Source organism: Leuciscus leuciscus, assembly GCF_965113295.1.
Source record: "Leuciscus leuciscus genome assembly, chromosome: 16".
Classification (NCBI taxonomy): domain Eukaryota; kingdom Metazoa; phylum Chordata; class Actinopteri; order Cypriniformes; family Leuciscidae; genus Leuciscus; species Leuciscus leuciscus.
This window is the reverse complement of record NC_138740.1, coordinates 11116639-11131933: the sequence shown is the minus strand read 5'-3', so window position 1 is coordinate 11131933 and position 15295 is coordinate 11116639. Positions and strand designations below refer to the sequence as shown.

The following is a 15295-nucleotide window of genomic DNA, read 5'->3' as shown; positions in this document are numbered from 1 at the left end:
TTTTGGAACTTGCGGCTGCTATTGAAAAGGCTGAAAATATGCCGTCCCGCCCCTCCGTGTTCGGAGATCAGGTTTCATTCTCGCGCAGCTTTCATGAGCGGGTCTTTTCTGCTCCGTGTGTGTGTGTGTCGGTGAGCTGCGCTCTGCTCAATGTTCCATTACGTGTTTGCGCTGCGCTAATGGCCCAAACACTCCAATCATGTACCGATCACGCACTGGAAAAGCAAAGTCCGCTCAAATAACGTGAAATTTCACTGTAGTAGACTTCTGTTTGCTGAGCTGGTTTAGTCATGCTGGGCAACAATGGTAAAATTACCTGCTCTGATCACAGGCTCTGGTAATAATAGCTTTGTAGGACTATATTTTATTTAGATAATTAGTAAAAAACTAAAATAAAATCTGTTAAATTGATTTTTTGATTGATTATTGAAAAAGAATAATATATTGATATATTGATGTTTAATATTATTTTAATAGGGCTATTTTCTGTTCCTTTTTTTCCCTGTGTTTAATTTAATCAGGTGATTCTAAGTTTAAATATTGATGATTACAAGCTTGGGAGAAATGCAATTAATTGCAATTAATTACAGCAAATTGTGCAATAAAATTTTTTTTTTTTATCGATTCCCGGCCATATATACAGTAAGTGATAAAGGCTGTTTTAAATATCTGGTTCCATAGCAATAGTCCTAGCGTTATAAACAATTTTTTTTACCGCTGCTGTCTTTCTTGTAATAGCATTATTGATTCTAAACTCCAACTCCAGATGCGTTCAGACGCGATGTGGTGAATAAAGCCATTTTTGCCGTATTAAGAGAGAGATCTGTCACTATTTGCCACATTTGTGATTTGGACTGTTTTGGAATTAAAAACTAACATAGGCATAAGAGAAAACTTTCAGTGGTAGTCTTTATACACACGCACGCACGCGCATGCACACACACACAAATGACAAATGTAATGCAAACTGAAGCTAATGTATGTTGTGTGTTTGAACGAGAAGCGCCTTGTCGTATCGGCCATGTTTAAAATTTCAACACATTGTTTTCTATGATTGTACGCACACTGGTGGCTCCACTTGGCTTCTGTCCGCGGCGCCCAGCTACAATTCAGGAGGCTGTTTAAAATCCAGAGCACCATTAACATTGTTTTCTTTTAAATTACATTATTTTTGTTCCAAAACATCATTGTACATACTGGTTTTACCCTGTGCTGCAAGATACATTTAGTTTTACATGATTTTGCAGCTTGAATAAAGTCTAAACATACAGGAAGAAATATATAATAAATGTAGCTCTTTCTAATCTTTCTGTGCCATATTTTTTCGTACACTAACCTCAGTGCGAAAGCATTATGTAACTTTTGCCTTTCGTGATTACATTCACTGTCGTGTGCTGCCACCTACTGGAGGAACCAGGTACATAGTACATAGTACATTACAATACATATCGTACAGTACATGCATAATCTTAATTTCATGATGTCTGTAAAACAACAATATTGTTGACCACAAACTGACAACAGAATGTGAGTGTCTGGTGTGCGAGACTAGACGCGACTCTGCGCTTCTCGTCCGGTGTGCGACCACCTTTAGATGCTGACATGGCATAAAACGGGTTCCCAATCCTGTTCCTAGAGATCTATCTTCCTGCAAAGTTCAGCTCCAACTCTGATCAAACACAGCTGAACCAGCTAATTGAGATCTTCAGGAGCACTTGATAATTAGTCAGGTGTGTTGGATCTGAACTCTAGGTAGGTAGATCTCCAGGAACAGGATTGAGCACCCCTGGCATAAAGCAAACAAATAAAAATGAAATCTAAAATGTTACCTTAATGTAAATTATACTATTGGGGTTGTCATACTGCTCCCATGACGTGCTTTGTCTTAGATCTCATCTTCATGTCCCCTTCACAGTGCCCTTAAAGACAGTCGCTTTCCCCCCATGACGAGGGACGAGCTGCAGCGCCTCTTCTGCTCAGTGTCTCTGCTCACCAACTTTGAGGATGTTGGGGATTATTTAGACTGGGAGGTAAGAGCACAGAATCAATTACTACCAGTTATTAATACATGCGTGCTGTGTATATCATTTATTCACAAAATTAACTAAAACAAAAACTTCGTTCACTTAAGGTTTATTGCTGTACACATTTTAAAAATAAATGACACTACTGAAATGAAATTTCAGGCCTAATACCAGTAACTGATAATTCACAGCTAGTTATGGCTAAAACCAATAACCGACGATTATACTTTACTTTGACAGTAACACTTAACCCTTTAAAACAAAGCTACTATTTAATAACGTAAAAACTTCTCAGTTTAAATAGTGTGATTGTATTACAAATGGTTCAAATGGTTTAAAATAAATTGTATATGAATATGGTGTAGAGTGGTGCAGGGATGACATTAGAGCCCACAAGACTAATTAGCCAGTGGTTCCTTTGAGATTGAAGATTTTTTTTATATTTATGAGTAAAATCAGGCCTGTGGTATTCATAACTTGACAATACTAGAGTTCTACTAGGGCTGGACGATATGGCCAAAAAAATCATATCTCTGTATTGTTTGGTTAAATGGCGCTATACAATATATATCTCAGTACTTTCTACGTTTTTCAATTTGGATAAAGAAAATCTGTATTTATTTATTTTTTAAAAATATTTCACATCATACCCAATGATATCCTACAAACAATGTTGATATTGAAGGATATGGAAACAAATATAGTGAATGTAATGTAGGCTATGCAATATATGATGTGCAAAAAGGTGGTTAAAATCACATTACATTCTAACATTGTAACATTACAATCAAAAAAATTAAATAATGCTTTTGTTTTTAAATTGACTAAAGGCTAAAATAAAAACAAAAGAACAAACTAAATATATATGCCTGCATTTGTTTACCCCATTATAATGGTCACTTTCATAAAAATATACTTGTAGGTTTAAAATTCCACATGACACATTTATTGTCTCCAGCAACAAATATTTTAGCAATATGTATATTTTAGTCAGAATTATTGTGCTACTATTCTATTGTGCTCCGTCTGTTTGGTGCGCATGCGCGCGGCTGCGCTCATTCACAGAAGCTTGAATTTTAGCGAAGATTCACTTGCAGAAGGCAAGTGACAGTTTGCCTCTCCTGACAGTGAAATGAACATATTTGTTTGACTTTCTAACATTTACAGATAGAGAATATACCTGTGAAATGTAAGTTAAGCACTGAAGAAAGCACCACATATCAAACGCATTAAACACAACAGCGTAAGTATTTATCTGTCAATCAGCAACAGATCTGTCAGAGCATCTGACAGGGCAAGCTGCTTTAAACTTAACTATATCTTACCAGTTATTTTGAAGCCCTTAATATAACATGTTTAGGACAAATTGTACTATGTACTTTCACTGCAGCAGCTCACACTGCGTCCTCCGCTATTTTTCAGATGTGCTCATATCAAACTACTGTATCCATATAAACGGTATTGCTTCATTCCATATCGTTTAACCTTCTGAGGTCTGAGCTGTTTTCTGGGCCCTGGAGGTGGTCTGACATGCTCTGACATTTGTGTTTTTTTCTGTTACTAGTGACATTTTCATGGCTAAAGTCTAATTACACTGTATTCAGCACAAACTCTGCTACAATAATATATCAGCAGCATGTATGTAAAAGTTTGTAGTTTTGAGATAATGACATTTATGCGTGGTTTGTGAAAATACCAAAAAAAAATTGTCACTGAAATAAGGCCATGAAACCCATACTGATTATTTCTTCACAAGACTTTTGAAAATTGTATGACATAGCCTAGAATATTTGCTCCAAAACTATGTGAAAATCACCCTGACTGCTCATTCAGATAAGACAATATATTGATTTAAAATTTCTAAGACGTGTTTTGTGTGACAAAGCCATATTCGAAGAGGCGTGATCATCTCATGAATATGTAAGCTTTTAACACCTGAGAAAGACAAAGACACTCCCCTAACTGCCCTATTAGGAGCGATCAGGCCCTGTCATTCAGAGCAACCTTGCACAAAGAATGAGGAGATTTAAAAAAGAATGGCTTTTAGATTGTTTGGATTTATTTACAACACAACACAATCCAAAAATACAAATGACAAAAGAGCACATTGAAAACAATGATCCAAAGACAGAGACCTTTGTGCCATTCCTAAAAACATTGTACATACCATTTCCAAGGTGTTTGATTTTCACTTTACCATGTTCATGTACAGAGACACATGTGAATGTTGAAGTCAGCAGGACTCAGTTGCATCTGGTCCCTGAAAGAAAAGAAAAAAGTGAACATACTGGTATCAAGAGAAACTAGGCCTGCACGATTTTGGGAATACATTTGAGATTTTTCTGGTTAAAATTGCTTTTTAAAATTCACAGAATACACACACACACACACACACACACACACACACACACACACACACACACACACACACACACACACACACACACACACACACACACACACACACACACACACACACACAAATGTTTCCAACAATATATAATATAAAGAACACCATATTTGTTGTGCCTTGTAGGCATAAGCTATGTGCAGTACTGCATAAAATAATTTTATTTTACAAAGCAGCCTATAAATCTTCCAAAAGATTTCAGTAACAATGCTAGAGAAAAATATATTGATTATCTTGTGTTACTTCAAATGTTTCCATTCGTTATGATGATATGAAATGAGATAATCGTAAAAACATAAAGCCTAATGTTTGGTGCATTTTTCCTTTCAAACGCAATCGCTCTCCAAAATATGATACATTCAAACCCACAGCGCGCTCCAAAATATGATACTCAAACCCACAGCGCGCTCCAAAATATGATACATTCAAACGCCATCGCGCTCCAAAATATTAAACATTATGGTTATACATATCTATGTTTGAGCAGATATCCACAAACAGTATTTAACAGTAAACACGGGTCTAAATAGTATAATAATCACCATATATCTAGCAACAGTTCAACTGCAATGTGAAGTTTATGCAACAATACCATAAACTAATAAGAATTTCTTACCTTACATCTTTCTTGTCTTCAAAACGCGTTCTTCTTCTTCTGAGGTAAATCCAATGTAAGCTCAGACGTGTCTTCCAAACTCGACGAAAAGCAGAGACTTGTGAAGTGTTTTGGTGTTTTGTGTTTGAGGTAACGAGGGCGTTCGCGTTCCATGTGGAGATTTGCATGTGAATCTCTTTTGCGCGAGTGGACGTGGCCGAATTAAAAGTAATTAGCAAGCGTTTGAGATACTGGACATCCTGTTGGTTTTATACAAATTACTTAAACAGAGAATATTTGTTTTCAGTTTGAATCCGATCATTTAAAAGTACACACTTAAATGTGTATAAAGGTGTATGGCTCATAAATGTGTGAGAAGGATTCGCTGAGTTTTGTTTCAGTTTATAGACGTGCTCAAGAAAAAAAAGTTCACCGCGACGGAGAGGCAGAACGCACACCCTGTTTATTTTCTTTATTTTACAAAAGCACAATGTTTTGATTTGATTGTAAGTGGACACATACAAAAGTAGAAATATCACAGATTCTTTTTTTATATTTCTTTTTTCTGTATAACCATAAATGACGGAGTAATTTAAGTTTATTGTACTACAATGTGAAGAAAATCCAGCAAAACGCGGGGGCGCGTTTTCCGACCTCAGAGGGTTAAAAAAAAAAATCGATATATCGTACAAACTCGATATATCGCACAGCCCTACGTTCTACAGCTAAAACTGTACACACTCACACCCCATACCATCTTATCTAGTTACTTATTATAAACGTATGTTTGCAAAAATAAATATAACTGCTTCAAAATAATTTTTGGGGATTATTTTAATGGGTATGTGCAGTTTGTTGTAGAACAAAACATCAAAGTATCAAGTTATGTTTACCACAGGTTTTATTTTAGTCATAAATGTTTTATCGCTGTTTGCTATATAGGCTATAAACTGTTTACACGGATTTTAAAAATGGCGGGTGCCAATGTTTCACATGTATTTGTCCAATCAGTATACACTTATGTCACTGGTAGTTCCTTATATGCCTTTATCACATTTCCTCGTTCAAAAAGCAGAAGCTTTAAATAATAACGTAAAAAAAAAAAAAGTCCTCCGTAGCCTGTATCAATGGCTGTGCCCATAGCACAGGATTGTTGTGATTTATTTATGTAGAATTCAGCACAGATACTTCTAAAGAAACCAACCTCTGTTTACCATCAGTGGATCAGTTTATCATTGAGTATTGTGAAACAAAGAAAAAAAGGTGTCATATTGCAGCCATACTGTATGTGTCTGTTTACCTTTACAGATCTGCAAGAACACAATACAAACAACATATCACACTAAAGAGCATTAGAATTAGACAAAACTAAAACAATTTTTTAATTACGACTAAAGTATTTTGGGGGATTAAATTAAAGGTTTAGGGCAGTGGTCCCCAACCTTTTTTTGCGTCACGGACCGGTTTAATATCAGACAATATTTTCACGGACCGGCCTTTAAGGTGTGGCGGATAAATACAACAAAATAAAATGATACGACCGGCATAAAAACTGGGGTATCTTTTAAATATAATAATAATAATAATAATAATAAACGTGAATCCAATGTGTAGGCCTACTCGCAACTTTATTAGCAGCATCCTCGTAACATCGCGCCTAAAGACAACTGAGAAAGCCTGAACACAAACAAAATGCCCCCCAAAAGAAAAAAATCTCCATGTTTTCGGTGCTGATGCGTTCATGTAACATGTAAGGGTGGCGCTGCCAATAAAGCACCTAAAAGCTGTTGCAAAGAACCGGCAAAATGAATGATTATGAATATGTAAAATATAGCAGGAGACATTTTAATTGTTTACTAATAAACAAGTGTTTTCTGTGTCAGTGTCGGCTGCAAAGATGAAGTTGACGATGCTGACTCGCGATCTTCGCAGTAGTGAACGCGCCAGAGAGAAATGCACATTTCATACGAATTACATAAGCAGAGAACAGTCAGTTTTCTTTCGTTTTGAATTGTTCTGTTTAAAAGTAGACATTTCAAACTTTCTATGTATGTCTCAGGTCTGTGAGGCAAGTAGGCTACCTTATCACTGAGTTTCGGTTAATTTATGAGACGAGCTCCAGTTCACGCGCCGGCGCCTCCGTGTCGTAATTATCTATTTTCTAATATATTTACTTATTATTTATTAAATCCAGGCAAATGGTTGATGAAACATTGATTAAAATTAAGATACAATTAATACAAAACGAAATTACATTTAAAGACAGGCTTTGTGCTTTCTGTTTGAGGTCTCTGTGAAAGTTTTAAAGCAGTCTTTTAGTGCCGCTCACGTCCGTAAGGGAGAACTGTCCCGTCTGTAACATTGTTTTTTTTTTGTATGAAAAAAAATTCTAAATAAATGCGACTTATAGTCCAGTGCAACTTAGGCTATATATGTTTTTTCTTCTTCATGATGCATTTTTTGACTGATGCGACTTATACTCCGGAGCGATTTATAGTCCGGAAAATACGTTAAGTTATATATTCTTTCTGCGCGGCCCGGGGGTTGGGGACCCCTGGTTTAGGGAAAACTTTGTACATTTTTTCATGCACTTATTTTACAATGCCAGAAATTAGATCAAATTGAAGTTATATTTCCAGCCCGTGCACAATTATACAAAAATAACCGATTTGAATGTAAAAGAGTCATGTCCTCTGTGTTTGAGTGCAATGATTGAATAGCATATAAAAATGGGTGGTAATATAATGCAAAAATAAACAAAATAACATTAAAAATTAAATTGAATCAGATTATTCCTCTTGGCAGTAACTTGAGTTTTGTGCTGCTTGTTAATCTCGTGACTGGCAACACGGGCGCTGACAATCTCGTCTCTCGGATAATGTTACACGATAAAATAAAAGATGACATGCATTGTAGGGTAAGTCTAAATGAACAGTTTTACATATTGACGTTTATTGTTAAGTTCAACTTAATTAGTTTAATTTTCTTCTTAAAACTGGTGTCCGTCCATTGACGATAATGCAGGTGGAAATTCATTTACGCTACTAATCAGAGGTGGATTTGACAACACGTGGACTGTGATAAAGGCCTATTATGTTGGGTTAAACCCTACATTGCAGTAGCTACTTTAGTCCGTTTAGTCCTTTAGGCATTCATATATCTAAAATCGTTCCTAGTTCCTGCGGTGCGAACATACCAAAAAGCGGGTACATCTCCCAACAGTTATAGGAACTATGAAAATGTTCCTCCGGTGCAAAAGCCTCTATTTTTGAGCCCTGCATTTCAATATAGCACATCAATTCTCTTTACGTGGAATGTGTGAAGCCTGGTTTATACTCGCCGCGTCTGTATGAGCGCGAAGGTATATATGATTATATTGTCATATTGGTCAACCTTACATTTAATGTGTATGAATATAATGACATGGCACAGAGGCAGATTTTTGCCCCAGTGCTCATCATTCATACTACTACTACTACTACTACTACTACTACTAGCAGCAGTAGTAGTAAAATAGATTATCCTCACAGGGAATACAAACACTGAACTATATCCAAACCTGCAAAAATTAAGTATAACTATCCCCAGACTCTATGCTAACCCTGAAAACAGCTCCACATGCAGAAAAAAGCCTCCGGAAATACTTTTGTGGAAAACAATGACATTGGGTCTTATTCACTAAGCATGCGTACGCACAAATTTGTGCCTGAAATCTGCGTACAAACATTTTCACGAATAAATCATGATTCACCAAAAAAGTTTGTAAAAAAGTAGGAACAACTGAAGCCACACATATCAAAAAGCACTTTCTCTGTGCAGCCTTATAATCGTGTTAAGTTATATTTCATCTTAAAATAACTATAATTATATGGTTATATTATTAATAAATAATACAATCTAATTTCGTCTGGAATATATTTCATCATATACAGTGGAAGTTGCGTTAAAGCTTCAGCTGCGAGGTAGATATACGTGTATGTACAGCTGGCTAATGAGAGCGCTGTAATCTGGGTCTGTGTTTGTTCTGGATTGGTTTTTGTTTAAAAAAAAAAAAAAAACCTTTCCCATTTATCCCTTATGGAGGTCAAATTAAATTTATTTCGGCTCCAAAAAGACCCAAGGTGAGGGGTATTAAAGGTTGACTTGCCTTCAACAGTACAACGGTAGACAGCTTAACAATCTACAGGAATTAAATTTACAAACAAATTATGTCATACTGCCATGTTTAGCCTTCTAGTCTTTCTCGTACATTCTCAAAATATGTTCACAAATGCATGAGAATGTCTAAAAAGCAACTTGTGTCTTTATCTGGTACTATTCATTCTTTACTGTATTAATAAAAATAAGTATTGTTACACCGTGTCCTAACCAGACCCAGCTTGACGCCACGACGCAATAAAAGGTATCTTTTCAATGTTCATTTAGTGCCCCCAACTTTGTTGCCTAAAAGCAACAATGGATAATTGACCTCAGATCTTGAAATTAAACAAATGTAAACAAGAATGTTCTAACTGTGAACAAACAAGTGTATTCTAGGACAAAGTTTCTTTTAGTAACTCAGTATTTTAGTAACTATGTATTTTTAATAATGTTTAAATGGTGTAATATTTATCCATTTCCTTGTGAGTGCCGTCAAGATTAAGCTCTGGTGCCGTGCACTTGCCGCAAGAGCCCGCCCACACGCTGTTCTTATTGACTTTGGGTTTTTATTGATTTTGTCACATCTCAGTCTTGTCGCCTCTGGTGTGGACAGACAAATTGTTTGTCGCTGGAATCTTATCGCGTCTGGTTAGGACACGGTGTTAGTCTTTTATTTTAGTGTTGACTTATTTAAAAAAAACGTTTGAGATCCTTAGTAAAGACTGGTATAAAGTCCACCTTTGGTTAGTCTTTTCAAGCTAGTATTTCACTGAGAGTGTGCTACAGGTCAGTGTAGAGCTCACAACACCTTCAGAGATGAGACACTTTCAAGATCTGCTTACATGCGCACAAAAAGCCATCGGCCCTCAGCCTCCAGTTTTGACAAATGGTCCAGCCACTGCAGCTTGTTGAAGTGCAGCTTACATATTGCATGATCAGAGAGCGAATCTGGGCTGTGCAGAATTAGCACAGAATTCACTTTAGAATGAACCAGTATGCCACCGACTTAGCCTGGCATACTGTGGAATCTTAATGATTCGCGCCATGCAAACAATACGTGACCTTAGACGGAAAGTCCTGGGTAAGAACTGACGACATTGTCGTGTATTGTGCATGTCTTTTCTGTAATGTTAGCAGTGTTGGGGGATATATATAAAAAATAAATATAAAAATAAAAACATAAAACAGCCACAATGTCAATTTTGTGGAAAAAACTGTTAATTTTGCAGTGTTTTTCCTCACTGTAATCTGACCAAGACTCCTAAACTTAACTTGCAGGTGTCAGACTTTAGCCATGAAAATGTCACAAGTAACAGAAATAAGCACAAATGTCAGAGCATGTCAGAACACCTCCAGGGCCCAGAAAACACCTCAGACCCCAGAGGGTTAACAGCTGCATCCAGACAATAGACAATCCCACCTTATGGCGCTTTTCCACTGCATGGTACGGCTCGGTTCGGCTCAGTACGGTTCGACTCGGCGCGGAACGGTTCGGCTCGCTTCGCTTTTCCACTGCGTGGTACGACTCGACTCGGCTCGGTACGGCACGGTTCGGTTCGCTTTAGCTCGGTTAGCTGAGGGTTATAGTTGCCGTCTCTACTGCCATGACATCGTCATATTAAATGCGAATTTTTCATTCCGTGTTTCCCCATCCACTCCTCGGCAACCAACGAGAGGAACGTCTGCACCTCGTCCACTGACCACGATTCAGCCATTTCTTTTTTGAAGTTTATACTCCTTTTTTATTTTATTTTTTATTTTTTAAGCAAATACTTTTAAAACAGGCGCTACAGCGTTGGCTGTTGTCTACTGGCTATTTAAATCTAGCGGGTTTAGTGTCTCGTGTCGTAAATACAATGACGCTGGTAGTGATGATTCTGTCTGACCAATCAGTGATCTGCAGTGTTTTCACGTCACATTTTAGTATCGGTACGGTACGCTTGGAACCTCAACAGAGGTGGTACCATTTAAAGCGAGCCGAAGCGAACCGTACCGTACCATGCAGTGGAAATGCGCCATAAGTGAGCCGTACCGAACCGAGCCGTACCGTACCATGCAGTGGAAAAGCGCCAAAGCGTGCCGTACCGAACCGAGCCGTACCGTACCATGCAGTGGAAAAGCGCCATTAGTGATGAATACTGAGATCGAAAAAAACTAAAACCTTTTTATAATTGTTTCTAAAAGGTTTATAACTGTCACTCAGACGTTTAGAAAACATATCTTGTCTGAATAGTAACAACTTCAAACCTGTATAAAATATTAAAGTAAAATAAACCTATAATCACCTCTTTGAATAATAATGTTTGTTTTGTTTCTCCGCTCACACTTGCCTTTCTTTGAAAAAACTAAAATAGCATGACAGTATGATTGAATGTGTCATGCAGGTACCAGTCACTATCCTCTTGCCACATCATTTTTACATTCTTTTCCCTTCTGTTCACAAAAACATATTTTGTTCAGATCCTGGAAATTAGAACCAAAGTCTTCGTGTTATGTAGTTCTGCTGCCATTACATATGCATTTGTACCTTTTGTCAACAGTGACCCAGTTCGGAGCTGGACTGTGTTTACACATCACAAACCCAGAGGCAAAATAGTCCACTAGAAGTAAAGTGTAGCAGCTGCTTTAGTAATCTCTCATCAGTGGTGTTTGATAATGCAAGCATCACTATTGCTCATACCTAGGGTTAGGGATTTGAATAAACACTTCAGGTGTGCAGTTTTGTGAAAGTCCTTTTGAAGAAACAGATTTTTTTTAAGTGAGGAGGAAACATAATGATCTACATTTGTATGCGTCTCATGTTTTTGTCAACTTAAACATTTTCTTACATCATTGATGACTCATCGTTGTCTTATAATTATTTCTGAAAATGTATATCCTTATTGATTAAATTGGTCCCCTCTCCAAAAGCTAACTTACAATTTTCATGTCATTGTCAGAACCAAAGTGACAGTATTTATCAGTTACATGGAGATCAAATCGAAAAAAGATTTTTCAAAATGTGTTTATTTCTTAGGTGGGTGTTCACGGCATTAGGATAGAATTTTTTAATGAAAAAGGATCAAAACGCACCGCCACCTACCTGCCAGAGGTTGCGAAGGAGCAAGGTGAGAAAAAAGTACACTTGCCTGAGTTTTATCTGCATTCAGTTACAATATAACAGCAGAAACAAGATGAGGAATAGGCCAAAAGGTAACACTCAATCAGTATGAAAAAAAAAAACAGGATTGAATTTGTTCTCTCTCCATAGGATGGGACCACATTCAGACCATAGATTCCTTACTTCGAAAGGGAGGTTACAAAGCTCCCATCACAAATGACTTCAGGAAGACTATTAAATTGACCAGGTGAGAGAATTACCTTTTCTAAACAATTTTTTATCACTATACAATACAAGGCTATAATATTTTAGTTCTTGTGCCCAACGGTACTAGTCTCTTAAGGGCATTTTTCACAGGATGTCATACGCAGCAGATTTAGAAGGTTTTTATTTTTCATTTGTATTTTCTTGTTTAGTAATTCTGAACGGATCCGTTTCTTTTGAATCTCCATGTGGTCCTGTTTGGTATTGCACCTTGACTAGTTAATTATATAAAAGCTCTAAACAATTGTAACATTTATTTTTTGCTGTTGCACTGTCAAGTGCATAGTGCATAAATGCATTATCAAGTATGAAGATTAGTTTGAATTGATTGAACAGATTGAATTTAGGATTTTATTAACTTATTTACATTCATCAACTCACACATCAGTTGTGTTAAACAGAAGCTCAAGCATGTTCGCTTGACATGCGAGAACCAATGATGTTCATTGTCATGTTACGCAGCACGTTTGAGCTTCCGAAAGAGGTTTGTTTTTTGCGTCAAGCAGGTTTGGTTGTGCTTCTGTTTATGTTAGCTGATCAATGTTTATATGTGAATAAAAGTGTAAATTCAATCTGATCATCATATAAAAGCAATGAGTCTCTTCAGAAAATTTGGACTGCTCAGTTCATATGGATTTAGTTTTACTTAATGAACTTTTAGCGTCAAAGTGTCAGTTGTGTAGCTGTCTATGGAAGGATTTGGAGCTCTCAGATTTCATAAAAAGATCTTCATTTGTGTTCCGAAGATGAACGAAAGTCTTACGAGTTTGAAACGACTTGAGGGTGAGTAATTAATGAAAGAATTACATTTTTTTTGGCTGAACTATCCCTTTAAAGTATATCATACAAAGAAATTTTTGTCACTTTTCATTCAATTTGAGGTTCTCTTAAATTGTCAAGTGTGGTTTCAAATGAGACCAGGATTATGCCTGTAGACTGAAGGGTTCATGAAATGCAGCCATTTCATTTTGGGTATGTCATTTTCAGCTTGTGTCCTTGCTGGTTAAGGGGTTAAAGAAGCGTGTCTCTTTGAAGACTTCAATGCTATAATTGGGCTATGATAGTAATGTCTTTGCTTATAAATATTACGTGTAACTAATCGTGAATAATGTTGGCTATAGCAGTAAACGATCTAAATGATCTACTCCTATTGCACTGCTGAGCATTGTAGCCAACTCGACTTCTGCACTCTAACAAATACTTTCATAATAACTAACAAAGTGCAAATACTATTTAAATAAGATATTCATTGTGCAGTTTGGACACTGTCGATTATAACAGGAGTTTTGGTGATGGTGCGGAATCATTCACTGATAAACTTGACAGCTCCTGTAAATACAAAGGGAGTTCCCTTTCGAAAGGGAACTCCCACTGGGTGGATGACGCCATGGGGAACGCCTTCCACGTGAACAGTTGTCTGAAAAGCTATCCAATCACGGCAATTGAAATTGACCGGAGACAGCCTATGACGTCACTACTAGTGCGACCTGGAAGTATAAAAGGGGCGCCTAGAGAACAACATGTCTTCCTTTTTTGTCTTCAGGGACTGTTTTGTCCGATTTGATATCACCTGAAAAAGGTAAGAAACAATTATGGCAAGTGATAAGCGTTTCAAGAAGTGTGTGGATCTGTGTCTCAGGTATCTGACACCAGATGAAACACGCACACCTTGTGCATTTACTGTTTGGGCGAAGAGCACGCACAATCAGTTCTTGAAAGACTTGATTGTGCAGAATGTGAGAGTTTTCCGCTAAGAAAACTCCGCTCTCGTCTGGCCCTCTTCTCGAAGGAAGAGGGATAGGCATCTGGGCCCCGTGGTTCGACGATGTGAGACTCGGATCATGGGGTTCTCAGATGGAGCTCGCTGATGAGTTTGAAAGAGGTGTTTCTCTCTCAAGACCGTCATAAGCTTGCGAGGGTGAGTTGCTGGAAGAGGATGTGTTATCTCTTACATCCTCTGATCCAGCAGCAAGTGCTCTGCTGGCACCCAGCCCAAGAGAGCAGATGATGTCTGATGAGAATGAAGGAGGTACTACGTGAACCCTCACAGCCTCCCTGCCCCGCGTATGATGAGCTCTTGGGTGTTGTTGAGTGCGTTTCTGCGCATGGTTCCTTTCTGGCCATAATTCCCCAGCTTCTGTGAGCCTTCCATTCCTTCCTGATCTGCATACTGAGATCAAGAAGGCAGTGGAAGAACCCATATTTTGCACGCATCCATCGCCAACAGCAACTATGCTGATATTGAGGGAATGTCAAGTCATCTTCATTTATATAGTGCTTTTAACAATGTAGATTGTTCCAAAGCAGCTTTACATTGATAATAGGAAATTAAAGTAACATAGATTGTTTTGGCTTTATAGCAGCTGTAGAAAAAAGTTAGTCCAGCTAAAGTTAGTTTGATTCACTTCTGTCGCAACGATCATTAGTTAATGAACTTAGGGGCCGCTAACACAACACTGTTTTAACAGAAAACTCTGAAGTTCTTTCTGCGCAAACTTCAAAAACGCAAACCAGTGAGAACGCCGATGGCGTGCACATTACAAGTTCAGTCTATAGGAATGCCCGTTTGAATATTTGTGCGCAGGCGTGTAGTTCTTCCCTACAAATCAACCCTCAACATACTACTTGTCTGGCCTTAACATTTATAATACAGAATTCTTATCGCTTCCGCGTAGCCACGCGAACTGGAATTATCCTGACAACGCTTTATCTGTAGAGAGGTAAAGGGAGGGGAGAGATGCCTTCACAGGGGAGATACTAGT

The 15295-nt window shown here is 37.6% G+C and overlaps 1 protein-coding gene and 1 long non-coding RNA gene across 2 annotated transcripts in view; one reads left to right on the top strand and one right to left on the bottom strand.

The window, feature by feature from the left end:
* The window catches only part of LOC309478007, a 114329-nt gene that overhangs the window by 27580 nt on the left and 71454 nt on the right, over positions 1-15295 (bottom strand). The window lies entirely within an intron of this gene.
* ammecr1 (AMMECR nuclear protein 1) overlaps positions 1-15295 on the top strand; it is a 56646-nt gene that overhangs the window by 31220 nt on the left and 10131 nt on the right. Inside the window, exons 3-5 of the mRNA XM_082141413.1 lie at positions 1916-2030; positions 12186-12276; positions 12420-12516. Coding sequence (XP_081997539.1) covers positions 1916-2030; positions 12186-12276; positions 12420-12516 — 303 coding nt within the window. The remainder of the gene's footprint in view (positions 1-1915; positions 2031-12185; positions 12277-12419; positions 12517-15295) is intronic.